At 43.4% G+C, this 20,041-nt stretch overlaps 1 protein-coding gene across 6 annotated transcripts in view; it reads right to left on the minus strand.

Annotated features, from left to right (window-relative positions):
- BORCS8 (BLOC-1 related complex subunit 8) overlaps positions 1-20,041 on the minus strand; it is an 85,220-nt gene that overhangs the window by 63,100 nt on the left and 2,079 nt on the right. For 4 of the 6 annotated variants that reach the window (XM_073661041.1, XM_073661044.1, XM_073661042.1 and 1 more), the window contains exons 2-3: positions 15,841-15,953; positions 13,364-13,428 (exon numbers count right to left, since the gene is read on the minus strand). In XM_073661041.1, the coding sequence (XP_073517142.1) occupies positions 13,364-13,428; positions 15,841-15,953 (178 nt within the window). Of the gene's footprint in view, positions 1-29; positions 453-13,363; positions 13,429-15,840; positions 15,954-20,041 lie in introns of all 6 variants that reach the window. The other 2 variants (XM_073661040.1, XM_073661043.1) reach the window with 2 other exon arrangements.

Genomic DNA, 20,041 nt, shown 5'->3' on the forward strand with positions numbered 1-20,041 from the left:
CCTTGAGGACTGGAGTTGGGGAACCCTGCCTTATTGGACCTATTCCAGATGCCTAAATGTTACTCATAACCGCTTTTCATATTATTTAACCTTCTCAACATATGCAGTAACAGAATAAAGATATAAAAAAAAATCCATATACAACACATATTGGTATACAATCCTCACAAACATACAATTTATCACTTTGTTTTGGAATTGTTGCACCATCAAATTCGTATGACCCTTCAAATCGTGACAAGTCTATGGCACATGCATACAGACACAATCAGAGCATGGAATCCTTCTGGAGCCCTCTGATGTGGAGCAGGCAGACATGACACTTGGCAGTACAGATTGGCTACCTGCGGCTCTGGACCGCATTCATTTGATGCTTGAGATTGATAGATTGCTTCAGGAGGCCGTCAATGCTCTTGAAGTGTACACTGCTGAACGTCATACTTCTTACAGCACTGGGGGAGGAGAGAATATAAAATATTTTACGCATTCATATTTTTTGCTGTTCAGCCAACGCAAAGCATACAGCGAAACAAAAAAATAAAAATCTCTTTGAAAAGATCACTCCATTAACCAGACCAGAGCGCCTGTGACAGAATTTCAGTTCCACCATCTAAAATTATTCTTCCTTGAGAAGACCACTCCTCAATGCTATTTTGGGTAGTTTAAAGCAAACTTGTCATCAAACAGGGAATGACATGCAAACATTCTGCTGAATAGGACGTTACACACTGTTACTATAGGCTCTAAGGGAAACATCATTCTGCAGTCAGGCCACCTTCAGAGCAGCACTTGTAAGCCCTATAGCAAAGAGCTTGTAAACGCTGCTCTCCTTGCCCAAGGGACCTAAGCAATGAGAAATAAACTGTAAAATTAATCACACAGTTCTGTAAAATGGATAGGATAGTTAAACAAGCAACTTTGCAATTTGCTTATTTAACTGGCCCTGTACAATTTTACACATTAAAATGCAAAAATTAATTTAACCCCTTTACTACCTTGAGCATAAGCGTAGGTCCAAGGTCGTATCCCTGCACTCCATGCGGGCTCCGGCGCTGAGCCCTCATGTTTTCAGGCACATGACAGCTGATCTGTACAGCTGACATGTGCCCCTAATAGCTGCGGGTGGAATCGTGATACACCCACGGCTGTTAACTAGTTAAATGCCACTATCAACCTCTGACAGCAGCATTTAACTCGCGCTTATTGGAAGTGCGTCACTAATCCCACCCATCGGCGTCCGTGTCACATGACCACGGGTCGCCAATGGATGGCATGACAACCATAATATATATATTATTAAAAAGTTCAAAACACCCCCTCTCGCCCCAAAATAAAACAATAAATCAATCAAATATACACATACTGGTATCGCCGCGTTCAGAACCACCCGATCAATATAAAAAAATATAATCTGTTTGGTAAACTAATGAGAAAAAAGCACCAGAATTACTTTTTTTTTTGGTCGCTGCAACATTGCAACAATATGCAATAACAGGTGATCAAAAGATCTTATCGACTCCAAAATGGTATCAATAAAACGTCAGCCTGGCAAACAAAAAATAGGCCCTCACCCGGCCCCAGATCCTGGAAAATGGAGACTTTTTTTTTTTTTGCAAACTTTGGATTTTTTTTTTTTTTTACCACTTAAATAAAAAAGAACCTACCATATTTTTCGGACTAAAAGACGCACCCCAAATTTTGGAGTGGAAAATAGGAAAAAAAAAATTTCTGATAAGATGGGAGTCAGTCTTATAATCTGAATAGGTATCTTACCTGGAAGGGCTGTGTAGCAGGGGACACAGGTGGCAAGGTCCTTCAGGAAGCCGGGCCTGGCACTGGTGGCCTGGGGCCTGGTACCGGGGCCGGTGTCTTGCTGAGAGTAGCGTGGCAGAGCGGTGCGCGCGGCCATCTCTCTGAAGGTGAGATCTACAGGAAAATGGCTGCCGGCGTAGCAGAGCTCATGTGCCGGCTCTGGTGGCCATTTTCCTGTAGATCAGCTTCAGAGAGATGTCCGCGCGCACCGGAAGCCGCTCACAGCAAGAAACCGGCTCCGGCTCCCAGGCAGATACCTCTTCTGCCGCTGCCACCGATTCCACTCCACCACCACAGGTAAGTTACTTTGGGACCATAAGATGCACCCCCCCCCCCATTTTCCTCCCAAATTTGGGGGGAAAAAAAAAGTTCGTCTTATGGTCCGAAAAATACGGTATACATGTTTGGCATCTACGAACTCGTAATGACCTGGAGAATCATGATACAGATCAGTTTTAGCATTTAGTGAACATGATAAAAGAAAAACCAAAAAACAAATTGTGAAATTGCACTTATTTTTGCAATTTCACTGCACTTTGATTTTTTTTCCTGTTTTTCCAGTACACGATATGGTAAAAACCAATGGTGTCATTCAACTCATCCCACAAAAAAACAGCCCTCACATGGCCATATTGATGGGGGGGGGGGGGGGGGAGGAGGTATGGCTCTGGGAAGAAGGGGAGCAAAAAAACAAAAATGGATAAAACCCAAGGTGGTAAAGGGGTTAACCCCTTCAATCCCCCAAGCCTGTTTTCACCTTCCTGACCAGGCCAAATTATACAATTCTGACCAATGTCACTATGAGGTAATAACGCTGGAAAGCTTCAACGGATCCCACTGATTCGGAGATTGTGTTTTTCATCACACACTGTATTTCATGTTAGTGGTAAATTTAGGTCAAAATTGTTTTACATTTATTTGTGAAGATAATGAATTTTGGTGAAAATTTTCGCAATTTTCAAATAATCTATTTTTATATCCTTAAACCAGTTAGTCATGCTGTACAAAATAATTTATATAATCACATTTACATGTCTTTACATAATCATCAATTTTTAAACAATTTTTTTTTTCTTGTTGGGAAGACTTGAGGGACCTATATGACATAAAATACCAAAACATGACAACATTTTAAAAACTGCACCTTTTGAAGTGCTGAAAACCACATTCAAGAAGTTTATTAATTCTTTAGGTGTTTCACAGGAAGTAGAGCAATGTGCAAGGAAAAAAAAAAAAAAACATTTTAACCCCTTTCTGACATGGTACATAATAAGTCGTCCCTGTGCCCTGGGCCATGTATGTATTATGCCCAGGCGATCGCCGCCGGGTGTCAGCCGATTTTGACAGCTGACACAGGCACTAAATGCCAGGAGCAGTAACCACACAGCTCCCAGCACTTTAACCCACTAAATGCTGCATTTAGCGAGCAAGCAGGACAAAAGCCTCTCTGCTCTTAGATCGGCAACATCATCGCGGGGTACCGATCGTTGCCATGATGACCCGATGTAGTCATGACAACATTCGGGTCACCAGCAAGTTAGTTTGATCATGTGCAGTGCATGATCAAAGTAACTTGTGTCTGCAGGGCTGACAGGTTATAATGTATAGCAGTGATCCTATATTGTTATACGTTATAACTGCGATCAGATTGAAGAAAGTGAAAATCCCATAGTGGGACATACACACACACACATACATATACATTATATATATATATATATATATATATATATATATATATATATATATATATATATATATATATATATACACACACACACACACAGTACAGACCAAAAGTTTGGACACACCTTCTCATTTAAAGATTTTTCTGTATTTTCATGACTATGAAAATTGTACATTCTCACTGAAGGCATCAAAACTATGAATTAACACATGTGGAATTATATACTTAACAAAAAAGTGTGAAACTACTGAAAATAGGTCTTATATTCTAGGTTCTTCAAAGTAGCCACCTTTTGCTTTGATGACTGCTTTGCACACTCTTGGCATTCTCTTGATGAGCTTCAAGAGGTAGTCACCGGAAATGGTCTTCCAACAATCTTGAAGGAGTTCCCAGAGATGCTTAGCACTTGTCGGCCCTTTTGCATTCACTCTGCCGTCCAGCTCACCCCAAACCATCTCAATTGGGTTCAGGTCTGGTGACTGTGGAGGCCAGGTCATCTGGCGTAGCATCCCATCACTCTCTTTCTTGGTCAAATAGCCCTACACAGCCTGGAGGTGTGTTTGGGGTCATTGTCCTGTTGAAAAATAAATGATGGTCCAACTAAACGCAAACCGGATGGAATAGCATGCCGCTGCAAGATGCTGTGGTAGCCATGCTGGTTCAGTATGCCTTCAATTTTGAATATATCCCCAACAGCGTAACCAGCAAAGCACCCCCACACGATCACACGATCACACCTCCTCCTCCATGCTTCACGGTGGGAACCAGGCATGTAGAGTCCATCCGTTCACCTTTTCTGTGTCGCACAAAGACACAGTGGTTGGAACCAAAGATCTCAAATTTGGACTCATCAGACCAAAGCACAGATTTCCACTGGTCTAATGTCCATTCCTTGTGTTCCTTAGCCCAAACAAGTCTCTTCTGCTTGTTGTCTGTCCTTAGCAGTGGTTTCCTAGCAGCTATTTTACCATGAAGGCCTGCTGCACAAAGTCTCCTCTTAACAGTTGTTGTAGAGATGTGTCTGCTGCTAGAACTCTGTATGGCATGGACCTGGTCTCTAATCTGAGCTGCTGTTAACCTGCGATTTCTGAGTCTGGTGACTTGGATAAACTTATCCTCAGAAGCAGAGATGACTCTTGGTCGTCTTTTCCTGGGGCGGTCCTCATGTGAGCCAGTTTCTTTGTAGTGCTTGATGGTTTTTGCAACTGCATTTGGGGACATTTTCAAAGTTTTCCCAATTTTTCGCACTGACTGACCTTCATTTCTTAAAGTAATGATGGCCACTCGTTTTTCTTTACTTAGCTGCTTTTTTCATGCCATAATACAAATTCTAACAGTCTATTCAGTAGGAGTATCAGCTGTGTATCCACCAGACTTCTGTACAGCACAACTGATGGTCCCAACCCCATTTATAAGGCAAGAAATCCCACTTATTAAACCTGACAGGGCACACATGTGAAGTGAAAACCATTTCCGGTGACTACCTCTTGAAGCTCATCAAGAGAATGCCAAGAGTGTGCAAAGCAGTCATCAAAGCAAAAGGTGGCTACTTTGAAGAACCTAGAATATAAGATATATTTTCAGTTGTTTCACACTTTTTTGTTAAGTATATAATTCCACGTGTTAATTCATAGTTTTGATGCCTTCAGTGTGAATGTACAATTTTCATAGTCATGAAAATACAGAAAAATCTTTAAATGAGAAGGTGTGTCCAAACTTTTGGTCTGTACTAATATATATATATTATATATATATATATAAAAATGTGGTACCGCTGTAATCGTACTGACCAGAAGAATAACACTGCCTTATCAATTTTACCTCACGCAACACAGCATAATCCCCCACCCCACACACACACACACACACACACACACACAAAAAAAACAACAACACCATTCCTGAATTGTTGGTTTTTGTTTATTCTGCCTCCCAAAAAATGTCACGTGCCTGAAAGTGGTACCAATAAAAATGTCAACTTGTCCTGCAAAAAACAAGCCCTTAAATGACTCTGTCGGCTGAAATCTGGAGAAACTATAGCTCTCAAAATATGGTGATGCAAAAAAACAAAACAAAAACCAAAACAAACAAACAAAAAAAAACGTTTAGGCCTCTTTCACACGTCCGTGTGTCCGGTACATGTGGTGACAGTTTCCACACGTTCCGGAGACACAGACACATGCAGACCCATTCAAATGAATGCGTCTGTTCACATGTCAGTGTGTTTCCGTGGACCTGGAGCTGCGCTCAGTGAGTGACATGACACCGCTTGGTGAGCGCAGCTCCGGGGCTCGCTAGTTGCAGGAGTCATCCTCCCTGGCTCCTCTGCTGATTGGTCACATGGATTACAGCGGGGGACATCTCCGGACAGGTGAGTACAAGGATTTTTATTTTATTCTTATTTTAACAAGTGGACACTGCGGGAGCTGACACTACTACCCTCAGTATTGTCCCTGCTGTTGCTGATCGCAGCGCCGGCAGGGAACCATGATGAGGGAATCGTTCAGCACCCGGCGCTTGGGAACCGCGCTAAGTGTACACAGATTCCCAAGCGCCGATACTTGTGATCCTGACGTGGCACGGTTGCTACACATTTGACACACACACAAACACACAGTTTTTTTCAGTACCAGAAATATACGGATATGTGAAACCGCCCTTAGTGTGTGACAGCAGCCAAACATAAAAAAACCCAATATAAATCTGGTATCGCACCGACCGGAAGAATAAAGTAGTCTAATCACTTATACCGCACGAGGAACGGCGTAAAAAAAATAAATAAAACCAATTCTTCACCTGCTGCTGATTTGTTCATTCAGCCTCCCAAAGATCGCAGTAAGGCTCGGCTCGGCTCACATTTATCCTGCGCTCTACGCTGAGCGTTTACACCAGAGTTTCCAGTAAATCTCTGAAATATGTGATTCAGACGGATCCCCCGACGGAAGATTCCTTGTACTGAGGCAGATGGAGGCACCGTGGATGCAGTCTGCAGTTTTATTAGGAGTGCATAAGAGTGCTGTCACAGTTTTGTGAACCTCTGAAAAAAAGGACACGGCTAAACAGAGGGCAGAGTCCAGAGTTTGGCTACGTTCACATGCTTTTTCCACGCGGAAATGGGCCAAAAACACTAGCGAATCCTTGTGCCAGCTAATGCAATGACAATCTTGAAGTGCTGTGCACATGATCAGGAATTTTCCTGTCAGGATTGTCATTGCGTTTAAATCTGCAGCATGTCCATTCTTTGTGCATTTATGCATTAACTTCAATGGAGTTAGTCAAATCCGCAGCAAAAACACAAGTATAAAAATATTTGCGTATTTGACTGACTCAATTCACTACTCCTCACATCATCCTACAGCCGCTCTCGCTGACAATAGCGGGAGCAGGCGCGACTGAGAGGAGAAGTAGTCTCCTCAGCCAGCGACTGTATGCTGTGTAAAAGTTTAAATAAAATAAAATAAAAAACAAAACAAAACAAAACAAAACAAAAAAAAACACCTTATATTCTCCGGTCCACCGTCCTCCTGATGTTCCACAGCGATCCGATCACCCGGCATCACTCTATACACTGATGGGAGCGCAATTGCTCCCGGCAGTGTATAGCGTTGAGTTGCCGGGACTTAGATCACTGGCGTTCAAACAGCTGAAGATCAGCTGAGAGCTCTGGCGCCCTTACTTACAGCATCGGTGCTGCATGAGAATTTTTCCACGCATCACTTAGGCTAAGTGCCCACGATGCAGAAATGCAGCAGATTTTTTCTGCATCTCCCTGCGGATTTTACATGAGTTTTTTCCTACCAGGTAGAAGCGTTTGTCAAGCGTTTCTGCATGCGAGTTATCAAGAGCTTTTAGCATCACTAGGAAAAGTGCTTGACAACTTGGTCACACTTTATAAATCCATGCAACCGGCATGGATTTATATAGTGTGACCAAGTTAATGGTTGAAAAAAAAAACAAAAAACATTAAACTCACCTTCTGATGGCCCCCGGTCTTTTCTCCGCTGATTCCATTCTCTTGTACGGCTCGCGGTGGTGTGAAAGGACCTTTCATAAAGTAATTTAGTCATGTGACATGTCACGCGACCGCTGACGTCGGCGGTCGCGTGACCTGTCACATGACTAAATGACGTCATGGAAGGTCCTTTTAGACCATCGCGAGCTGTCGGGGAGCCAGGACGTATCATACAGCAGTCCGGGGGCCAACAGAAGGGGAGTATAATGTTTGTTTTTTTATTTTAAATTCTTTTTTTAACAGGTTCTATGGCACCCGAGTCTGGAGGAGAGTCTCCTCTTCTCCAGACCCGGGTACCAGCCACACATTGAAATGCATGTAATCTGCATGTGCACATGTAGTCATGCGGATATTATGCGATTCAATACAAGTCAATGGCGGCAATTACGCTGCGTGTCTGCAAAATTAATGGACATGCTGCGTATTCTTCCGCAATGATAATCCGCAGCGGACATTTCAGCAGCATGTGCACAGCACGTGCGGATCATCATTGGGGACCATGGGGCACGTATTACCAAGCGTTTTCGCTACGGAAATTCCGCAGCAAAAACGCTTGAAAGACGCATAGTGGGCACGCAGCCTGATTCAGTAAGTGAGATCACCGGAGATCACAGCTGATTCAACTCAAGTGACCTTAGTCCCTGCAGCGCAGCTGTCCGTGTATTAGAAGAAAAAAACACTGGAAAGCTATATGAATATAGACGTGTATTAGGCTATGTGCCCAGGATGCAGAAATGCTCAGGATTTTTTCCTGAGCGTTTCTGCATCTCCCTGGCAGAAAAGCATGCGGATTGTACATGCGTTTTCCTGCCAGGGACTTGCGGATATGAAGCGTTCTTCATTTGCGTTTCCACATGCGGGTTGACAAGCGCTTTCCAAGCGATTTTAGCATCACTTGGAAAGTGCTTGACAACTTGGTCACACTATATAAATCCATGCAAACAGCATGGATTTATAAAGTGTGACCCGAGAGAATGTCAAAAAATAAATATATACTTACCCTTTGAAGGCCCGCGCTGTCTTGCTTCGCTTGGTCCCGGCTGCGGTACACTGAAGGACTTGCCGACGTCAGCGAAGGTCCTTCATTCCATCGCGAAGTGCCGGGAAGCAAGGAGGAGCGCAGAACGGGCCGCCAGAAGGCATGTATAGATTTATTTTTTATTTTATTCTTTTTTTACAGCTTTTATAAATGGTACCTGGGTGTGGAGGAGAGTCTCCTGTCCTCCACACCCGGGTACCATCCGCACATTAGAACGCGCCAATTACGCAATTACAGATGCAGTCTTGCGGAATTGGCACGTTCTAATGCAAGTCAATGGCGGCGAAAACGCAGCACGTCCGCAAAATAATTGGTAGTGCTGCGTTTTTTTTTTAGCAATGATAATCCACAGCGGAAATTTCCGCAGCATGTGCACAGCACATGCGGATTATCATTGGGAAACATGGCAGGCCTTCTAACATGCATTTTTTAAGCGTTTCTGCAGCGTTTTTGCCCCTGCGGAAACGCTTAAAAAACGCATCGTGGGCACACAGCCTTAAAATCCAGTCTCCGGCATGAGAGCCAAACAATGGAAATCAGCAGAAGGACCAAAGAATGGCAGACCATTCGGTAAAGATACATGAAAAAAAAAAGAACAACCGAACATACGGTCCTTAGATCAAAATAAGGAACAATTGGGTGGTGGCTAGGGATGAAATAAAATACCTTTATTGATTAGAAACAATGGTACACCATACAAGATAAGTACGTGCACAGTACAAAAAATTACATTAAATGGAGAGAGGATAATGTATAATAAATTTACACAGGAATAGACGATTTATAGAGATGGTCAATTCCATCCCAAAGTACAAAGAAGTCACTCAAACTATTCCACAATGCATGAATAATTACAGAAAATAATATATAATAAATAAGGGTCTGGACCTGTGTCACCAGACACAGAGGGAAGAGGGGTCGGGTAAATGCACAACACTGTATAACAATTAGTATATAAACAGTATAATAAATACTAGGTAGAAATATGTAATTACAAAAGTATCACACTAGTGTGTGCATAGCCCTTGTCCCCAATTACGTCCATGCTGGAGGCAACCGTCCACTGAGTGGCAAAAAAGTTACAAGGGAATGAAATCAATCCAAAAAGATATACATGTATTATATGTCTCTGAGTATACGATGACATACCTGTGTTAAAGCAAAAGCACCGTGCCACGTACACCCCCGACGCGTGTTTCGGACCGCCGTCCTTCATCAGGGGGAAGGATATTATGAGGATGTTATGCGATTCAATGCAAATCAATGGTGGCAATTACGCTGCGTGTCTGCAAAATTAATGGACATGCTGCGTGTTCTTCCGCAATGATAATCCGCAGCGGAAATTTCCGCAGCATGTGCACAGCACATGCGGATCATCATTGGGGACCATGGGGCAAGTAATACCAAGCATTTTCGCTGCAGAAATTCCGCAGCAAAAACGCTTGAAAAACGAATAGTGGGCACGCAGCCTGATGCAGTAAGTGAGGTCAACGGAGATCACAGCTGATTCAACTCAAGTGACCTTAGTCCCTACAGCGCAGCTGTCAGTGTATGCAGTGCTGTCCTCTACAACAGTCCCATCAGTGATTGCTGATGTGGCTGCTGTAGAAGTGACCCAGATCGCCGTGGGACACTGGATTATGTCATGACTGTGGACAGGTGAGGGATATTGTTGTTTTTTATGTTTAGTTTCTTACAGAAGACAAGGGCTTCGGCATTAGGCGAGTATACAGTGTTTTTTATTTTTAAATAAATGAATAAAACCCTGTGGAATTTTATCTGAATAAAAGACTTTATTCTGCCCGTGTCTTTATTTTAAAAAACCTCACTACGAGGTTAGTAATAAGGGAGTCTTTGACGCCCCCCCATTACTTACTCAAGTTTTAAGTCAGCCGCCAATGCAAGGCTGACATGAACCCCAACCCTATAATCCCACTTGCCACCGCACCAGGGCAAGTGGGAAGAGTGGAGGCTAAGCGCCAGATTTGGCACATCTTATGGATGCGAGAGTTCTGGGGCCTCTGAGAGCTGATATTAATTAGCCTCGGAGGAAGCAAGGATCCATGGCCCCTTTCCTGACTATTACTATCAGCCCGCCGCTGATACTTTGCTGGTTAGATTTTATAGGGGGACCCTACGTCAATTTTTCTCTGGGGTCCCCTGTAATCTAGCCAGTAAAGGCTAAGCAAACAGCTGTGGGCTGTTATTAATAGCCAGGGAATATTTTTGGCTAATGGCCCCTTCCCCAGCTAGTAATCTCAGCCCCCAGCGGTTGGCTTTCCCTCTGCTGGTTATGAAAATGACACGCGAGCCCACGCCATTTTTTTTTAAATTTTAGACTATGTTCCCAAGATCCAGACGTAGCAGCGCTTTGGATGCAGCATATTTTTGCTGCATCCAAAACGCTGCGTTCTATTGAACGCAGGTAAATCCGCATGTATTCACTGAACCATGCGGATTTAAAGCATTCAATACATTCTAGTGGTCAAATTTCTGTTGCGGAGACTAGCGACTCCGCAAAAGAATTTGAGATGCTGCGGTCCTGAAAGATGTGCGGCATGTCAGTGTCTGCGGGTGAAGCCTCTAGAAATCCCATCCACTATTCTGTAACATCTGATCGCTGCGGATTTGAAGATACATAACTACACAGCTTCAAACCCGCAGCGGCTCCTGATCGTGGGCATGTACCAAAACTCACCCGCGGCATGTGAATTTCTCTAGTGGAGACACTAGTTTCCGCTGCAGATTTTGACCGACTGAAATGTCATTACATGTGGTGGATCTGCATGTACTGACAATAAAAGTGAGGCATTAGAACACAGCATTTTGGACACAGATAAAATGCATCCAAAGTCCTGCCAGTTGCTGATCTTGGGGACATAGCGGCTAACCAAACAGTTGCGAGCGGTTATTAATAGCCAAGGAACACGTTTGCCTAATGGCACCTTCCTAGGCTAAAAATAGCACCTCTTAGCTGCCCCAGAAATGACATGAATGGGAATGCTAATGGGATTAAGGTTTATGGGATTAGCTGACACCCTCATTACTAAACCTAAGTAAAGAGTTAAATAAACACAATACTTTATTTGAAATACAACAGACATTTTTTAATCATTTAAATTACCCAATATACTCACCCCAGGTCTGACAATAATCCAAGGGTTAAAGTGATGTCCCACGTTTCTTTTTTATAAAAGATCTTTATTTAGCTCCAAAAAGCATTCATTTCTGTACAAAAAAGCATCAAAAACCACATTTTTCCAGCAGTGTTTTTCCTGCCAAGAGATGCAGAAACCTCGCAGAAATTTCTGCAATCAAATCCTGAACGTGCGCACATACCCTAAGGCTGGTTTCACACATCCTGATATTTTCGGTACCGCAAAAACCAGTACTGAAGATATCTGTGTCCGTGTGCACCTGTGTGGCAAACATGTGCCGCATCAGGAGCACACGTACTGGCGCCTGGGAATCAGTTAGCGCTGTTCCCAAGCGCCGGATGCTGAACGCTGTCCTGTCACTAACTGAGCTCAGCGCAGCTCCGGGGCTAGCTTGCTGCAGTGAGTCATTCTCCTTAGCTCCTCTGCGTGAGCGGTCAGGTGAGTAGAAGGATTTTTTTAATTTTATTTTTACACCAGAACACAGCGGGAGCAGACTACTACTCTCATCATTGTCCCTTTAAAGGGGACAATGATGAGGGCAGCGGTCAGCCCCTGGCGCTCGGGAACAGCGCTAACTGTACACCGATTCCCAGGTGCTCGTACGTGTCACACTGATGACATCGATGTGGGATGTTTTGCGACCCGTGCAGCGAAAAAAAAACAAAAACCACGAACATGTCAATGTATTTTGCCCATGGACACACGGTCTGTGGAAACACACTGGACATGTGCACAGACCCTTTCATTTGAATGGGTCTGCGTGTGTATGTGTCTGTGGTACGTGTGGAAACTGTAACCACACATACTGGACACACTGACGTGTGAAAGAGGGCCTAACTCTGCTGCCTCATTATAGTGAATGGATCCCTCGGGGGTTCATCTGAATTATGTAGGAGCTGTGTATATGGAGTCTGCATACTATTCTAGGAAAATCTGCGCTCCAGGAGGCAGATAGCGCTCCGTCCCTCCCAAGTCTTTATAGGCTATAAATCATAGAGAAAGCGGCAACAGGCTGCACTCTAGAAGATAACACCTGGGCTGTGGAGTCCGAGTCAGTGTCCATTTTGGTGGAGTCGGACTAAAATATATAATAAATTGGGTACAGTAGTGCAATGCAGGATGTGCTGTAAATGTTTTCAGAAGAATTTGGGAAAGTTATGAAATGCCCTATAAGGCCACAGCCTCACTATCAGTATTTGGTCAGTATTCGGTCAGTATTTTTTCTCAGGAGTGGGAGCCAAAACCAGGAGTGGGTGATAAATGCAGAATTGGTGACTTGTTTCTATTAGACCTTTTCTCTGATTGTTCCTCACCTGGTTTTGGATTCCACTCCTGAGAAGAAATACTGACCGAATACTGATAGTGGGGCCGTGGCCTAAATGTCTAAGGATCTCGGCTTTTAGTGGAGATGAATTTGTGCTGAACTTTATGTACATGCTCAGTAGTGAGGCAGGGAAATTGAGGAGTTGGTGGTTTGGCTAACCGACTCCACAGCCCTGGATAACACATCCCTCCATTCTTGTGAGCAAAGACAAATTTACTAAGAGATATAATGCAACGTTGGTTGATTTTACAAGTACTTTGGAATTTTACCCATTTAAGAATTTAAGACAACTCCAGTAATATAAAAAGACTGAAAAAGCTGCAAAACATACCTGCAGGCGTATTCCACAGTATAGACAGATCCTTGACTTTGTTCTTCCCAATTCTGCATATCCGCCTACAACATCAAGAATATTTTGTTTAGACAGCAGCAATGATAACGCCATTCTCCCATACAGCAGACTAGCTGCATACATGTTGCCTCGCCTAAAATCTGCAACCAAAGTAAGGTAGAATTTATGTGAATAGGGTTTATCAAATACGATGCAGAGAGAGGAAGAAAATTCACACAGTAATGCCATGATTGAAATCTGCATCAAGGTCTGCTGCAAAATACCCAAATACATATTATACAGCAGATTTCAGGTATAGTTATTAGTGCGACACATTCTCATTATAAATCGTAAAAAGAACCTTCGGCACTAAGGATATGTTCACACATTACATTTTTTCAGCAGCAAAACCTGATCTCTTGCCAGGAAGGTTTGTTCAGGATTTTTCACTGTCCTTTTGTCTCTTTATTCATGTACATAAAGTTCAGTGATAGAAAAAAAAATCTCATTCTATTTCATCAGGTTTTGGCACAAAAAACGGTGAAAAAACACCTCACACCTGCGTTTTTGGTGTGTTGTTTTCATCACCCATTACTTCCGATGGGAAAAAAAAAAAACGCTGAAAAAACTGACATGCTCTATTCTGCAAAAAAAAACATGCAAAGCACAAAATACTGATCAAACAAAACCAAGGTGTGTGCATGAGATTTCTGGAATCTCAGACTTTGCTGGTACTGTAAAACACAGCTGAAAATTTGCATTTAAAAAAACAAAAAAACAAAAAAAAAACAAAAACAAAAAAAAAAAACAAAGCCGAAAAAACGCAATGTGTGAACAAAGCAAAAGAATGTTGTGAAGTCTGATGATTTATTTTTCAACGTTTCGGCCTGTTGGGGCCTTTATCAAGTTTTATCTGAACGTAATAACAAACAATACAAATTAAAATATAACAGACACCAAAATCAGGTATATGCAATTTATATACACTGCTCCAAAAAATAAAGGGAACACTTAAACAGAATATAACTCCAAGTAAATCAAACTTCTGTGAAATCAAACTGTCCACCTAGGAAGCAACACTGATTGACAATCAATTTCACATGCTGTTGTGCAAATGGAATAGACAATAGATGGAAATTATTGGCAATTATCAAGACACACTCAATAAAGGAGTGGTTCTGCAGGTGGGGACCACAGACCACATCTCAGTACCAATGCTTTCTGGCTGATGTTTTGGTCACTTTTGAATGTTGGTTGTGCTTTCACACATTGCATGAGACGGACTCTACAACCCACAGAAGTTGCTCAGGTAGTGCAGCTCATCCAGGATGGCACATCAATGCGAGCTGTGGCAAGAAGGTTTGCTATGTCTGTCAGCGTAGTGTCCAGAGGCTGGAGGCGCTACCAGGAGACAGGCCAGTACACCAGGAGACATGGAGGGGGCCGTAGGAGGGCAACAACCCAGCAGCAGGACCGCTACCTCCGCCTTTGAGCAAGGAGGAACACTGCCAGAGCCCTTCAAAATGATGTCCAGCAGGCCACAAATGTGCATGTGTCTGCACAAACGGTTAGAAACCGACTCCATGAGGGTGGTATGAGGGCCCGATGACCACAGCTGCAGCCGGCTCTGACATCCGCTGACTTCACGACAAGTCCAGGCTGCAGCCGAGGGTCTCTCTCTTCCGCGTTCCAGGTGGCTGCTGGGTTGTGGGCGGGGTTATCCCTGCGCATCATACCCAGCATCCAAAGGTTACCCCGGGTGTGACGCACGGGGTAACCCCGCCCACAATCCAGCAGACACCGCAGGGACCCCAGCGCTGAGTCACGCCTCAATAGACGGGAAGTCAGATGGGGGGGGGTCATGTGATGCCTGTGAGTGGAAAGCGCCGCTCACAGGCAGAAAAGGCAGCAGAAAGTAATTAGAAAGAAGTTGCTTTTCATCCTAAAAACGCTTTGGCATATTTGAAATAGTAGTGTACAACCCCTTTAAGTGTCTGATTGCATACGAATGTTATGCCACTTCTCCAGAATCAACCATATCATTCTGAGATGTAAAAAAATTACCCAACAAGTAGCTGTGTAAATATAATTTTTAGAACCTTTAAAGTGAACCTGACAGCTGATACATACATGCCGCCCGTGGATCAGGCAGTATCAGACACTGGCTGTACGGTCTCAGCCAGTAGGTTTGACTCTGAAATGCTGTGGCGCTTCATTGAAAAAAAAAAATACTATAAAATGTCACCGGTGACTATGTCGCGTTGAAAACTAGTCAAACATGTAGGTCCCTGGTGACTTCTCTCTGTCCGCTGCCCTGGATTGACAGGTCTCTCCTTACGTGCGCAGGCAGAGACCGGCAACTCCCAGGGAGAAGCCGCCAGGAACCTGCATGTTTAGTTCCCTTTAACTGGAATTCTGCTAATGCACGGCCAGAGACACATTATCAGACACTTATTCTACAGAAGAAGCTTACCCACCTTGTGCTGAGCCAACTCCGGAAGAGACCTGCGGACATGTTCTTGAAGCCTATACAAAGCCACAGAAGGCTCATTGGCGAGAACATACATGCTCTCAGTAAACTTGTCCGTTACTAGAAGAAAACAAAGATTCTTAAACAAGCTCAGTCAACAAATTTTGTGTCCCCTAATATTTTCTAAATACGAATGTAGTGTAAGTGAATTAAAATACTCGCCTATTGCAATCAACCCTGGTTTACAGCACATGATTGCCATTCAACTTCGCTTGGCTCACACAAATTTCTACCTGGTGGAGCATTAGCTGCTTTTCCTGTCTATGAGACTCAGAACGACTCCATAAATTGAGAAAGCATCTCCTGGGTCACTCAAACCCCTGTGTGATGCAGCAGGGTGCTCGAAACTGGGGTAGATGGTATTTTAACCCTTTCACCACTTTGGGTTTTTCCATTTTGGCTTTTTGCTCCCCTTCTTCCAAGATCCATAACTTTATTTTTCTGACAATATGCTCATATGAGGGCTTGTTTTTTGCAGGACAAGTTGTATTTTTGAATAACACCATTGATTTTACCATATCATGTACTGGAAAACAGGAAAAAAAATCCAAGTAGTGAAATTGCAAAAAAGTGCAATTCCACAATTGTTTTTTGGGTATTTTTTTACCATGTTCATTAAATGCTAAAACTGACCTACCATTATGATTCTCCAGGTCATTACGAGTTCATAGATACCAAACATGTATACCGTAAGATTTTAATTTATGTGGTGAAGAAAAAATTCAAAGTTTGTAAAAAAATAAATAAATAATAAAAAAAAAATATGGGGCCATTTTCCGAGATACGTAGCATCTCCATTTTTCGAAATCTGGGGCTGGGTGAGGGCTTATTTTTGTGTGCTGGAGCTGACGTATTTTTTGTTACCATTTTGGGGTATATACACGATGTTTTGATCGCCCGTTATTCTATTTTATTGCAGTGTTGCGTCGACCAAAAACTTAATTCTGGCGTTTTGATTTTTTTTTTTTTCTCTTTACTCCATTTATCGATCGGATTAATTCTTTTTATATATTGGTAGATCGGGCAATTCTGAACGCGGCGATACCAAATGTGTGTATTTTTGATTGTTTTATTTTGAATGGGGTGAAAGGCGGGCAATTTGAACTTTCATATTTATTTAATTTATTTTTTTTACATGCTTCAATAGTCTGTATGGGAGACTTGAGGCTGGGATCATCCAATACCTTGTGATACACATAGCAGGGCCAAAGCCCTGCTATTTGTAGCAAAAATGCTCATCTGCTGTAAGCGCCGGCCACCGCGCAGCGCTCACAGCAGTTTGGCAATGACAACCACAGGTGTCTCCTGCAGACTCCGGTTTGTCATGCCAACCCATCGGCTGCCCGCAATCTTGTGACAGGCGCACCAATGGGCAGAGCAAATGACGCGCTTCCGGCGAGATCATGTTAAATGCCGCTGTCAGAGATTGACAGCGGCATTTAACATGTTAACAGCTGATTTCATCTGCGGAGGTTATGTGCTTGAAAAGATTCAGGCTCATCACCGGAGCCAGGACCAAAAAGAGGGAGGTGACCTGTGATGTACCTATATGTCATAGGTCATAAAGGGGTTAATAAACTTGCACACATATTTAGAAACGATTAAGGAATACAAATGCAGGTACACCTTCTTTAATATAATTCCATAAGGTAAGATATACCGTATTTTTCGGACTATAAGACACACCCCAAATTTTAGGGTGGAAAATAGGAAAAAAAATTTTTTTTATAAGATGGGGGTCCATCTTATAGTCTGAATAGGTATCTTACCTGGGGGGGGCAGTGGAGCTGGGGGTCACAGGAGGCATTGTCCTTCAGGAAGTCGGCGGAAGTGGAGGCATGCTGGTACCTGGGGGCCTGGTGCTGGAACAAGAGGTGATGCGAGCACGTATCTGGCTGGGGGCCGACCCGGGTACCAGGGCCGGTGTATTACTGTGAGCGGAGTTTGCAGAGCAGAGTGAGTGGCTTCCGGTGGCTGCGGCCATGTTCCCTAAGATGTGCTCTACAGGAAAATGGCGGCCGACTAGGCAGAGCGCATGCGCCGGCGGCCATTTTCCTGTAGAGCACAGCTTCAGGAACATGGCCGCAGCCACCGGAAGCCACTCACTCTGCTCTGCAAACTCTGCTCACAACAATACACTAGCCCCGGTAACCGGCCAGGCCCAGCCCCCAGCCAGATACCGGCCCTCCTCACCTCTTCTTCTGCCGCCGCCCTGCGATCCCACTCCACCACCACCGGTAAGTTGCGTTCGAACCATTAGACGCACCCCCCATTTTCATCCCAAATTTTGGGGGAAAAAAAGTGTGTCTTATGGTCCGAAAAATATGGTAAGCTCTAGGACTTTAAATAAAATAAACAGACAATTATGCTTGCTTGTCTATTTCTAAAGCCTCATTCAGATGTCAGTGTTGCACATGAGTTCTATCCATTCCCCACCCCCCTCACGGTTAGAACATGTACCCATTAAAATCTATGGTGCTATTCAAATGTCTATGTTTTTTCAGGGATTGTGTATCCGTGTACAGTTCACGAAGATGTCTCATTTTCCAGTATCATATGAAAAGGGCCGATACAAGTCTGTGGGTCCATAAAAAAGACATACAGCACACAGATGGTGTCAGTAGGTCATGTGTATGCTGTCTGTATTTAACATTGCAAAGTACAGGAGATGCTTTGTCATTTATTTATCCATCCGTGAAAAACACTGATGACTGATGGTAAAAACGGACACATGGATGGTACACTGATGACACAGATCCAAAACACTGATACCAGTACCATTTTTTTCACGGATGTATCATTTAATCAAGGACGTGTGGATAAGACCTCATAGTAGTGAATGGAGAGAGCTGACTATTTCCACAGTACTGATTTGGTGACAGCCTGTTGTCCATTGGACCCTCTTTTTGGTTACAAATGCATGTTCGATCATGGTTTGTGTTTTAAAAGTATCTATGATGTACATAACATCCATTTTAAAACAAAACTCTCTGACATATGATCGGATCCAGAACAAAACTTTGAATAGAGTATTATTCCAACATGACAATCTAGTAGTAAGGATTATCTTGGTGGAGATGGCCACCATCAGATCCTTGCAAACTACTTTTCAAACCAAGCCCAACCAGTCTAATACCACTAAGCATTTACATACACCTACAGTTAGCTACAAAAATATTGGACAGTGACAGAATCTCTGTGATTTGGGCTCTGCATGCCACCATTTTTATTTAAAATGAAATAACAGATGCAATTGAAGTGTAGACTTTAAGATTTAATTACAGGGGTTAAACAAAAATATCCTGTGAAAGGTTTAGGTATTGCAACCATTTTTCTACAAAGCCTTCTCATTTCAGGGGCTCAAAGAGTAACTGGACAAATTAACTTCACCATAAATCAAATGTTCATTAATAGTTGTAGAGAATCCTTTGCAGGGAATGAGTGCCTGAAGTCTGGAAGTCATGGACGTCACCAAACGCTGGGTTTCCTCCTTTGTGATGCTGGTCTTTACTGCAGCTGACTTCAGTTGTTGCTTGTTTGTGGGTCTTTCTGCCTTAATTTTTTTCCGGTCCAAATCGATAAGTCTGCAGTCACTCTTTGTGACGGCAGACTTATGAATCTCCGATTTCTGAGACGTATTCTGAGGGTACGTATGCATTATACATACTCCTGGCCAGAGCAGACTAGTTGGCACGGCTTCTCTCCATACACTTGTATCGAGTTAGGCAGTGCCCCTGACTAGTGAAGCTGCCGTCCAGTGGGCGTGGCCCCACTCCATATGTATGGAGCGAGGCTGCCCCCAATAGTCGGGCTCTGGCCAGGAGTATGTATAAATGCATACATACCCTCTGGTCCCGGCTCAGAAACTGGCGAGTCCCGGCAGCGCACAATGCGTGCGCTGGGGGGATTCATAAGTCTGCAGTCACATAAAGTGACTGCAGACTTATCGATTTGGACTGGCCAACCCCTTTAAGTACGTGAAATGCCTGCTTGATGAGGTTGGGATCTGGTGACTGACTTGCCCATTGCAGAATATTCCACTTCTTTGCCTTAAAAATCTCCTGGGTTGCTTTCGCAGTATGTTTTGGGTCATTGTCCATCTGTACTGTGAAGCACCATCCAATCAGTCTAAACAGCATTTGGTTGAA

The sequence above is a fragment of the Phyllobates terribilis genome, unplaced genomic scaffold (genome assembly GCF_046119375.1).
Source record: "Phyllobates terribilis strain yellow unplaced genomic scaffold, ASM4611937v1 Scaffold_1__5_contigs__length_1240528914, whole genome shotgun sequence".
Taxonomy (NCBI): Eukaryota; Metazoa; Chordata; class Amphibia; order Anura; family Dendrobatidae; genus Phyllobates; species Phyllobates terribilis.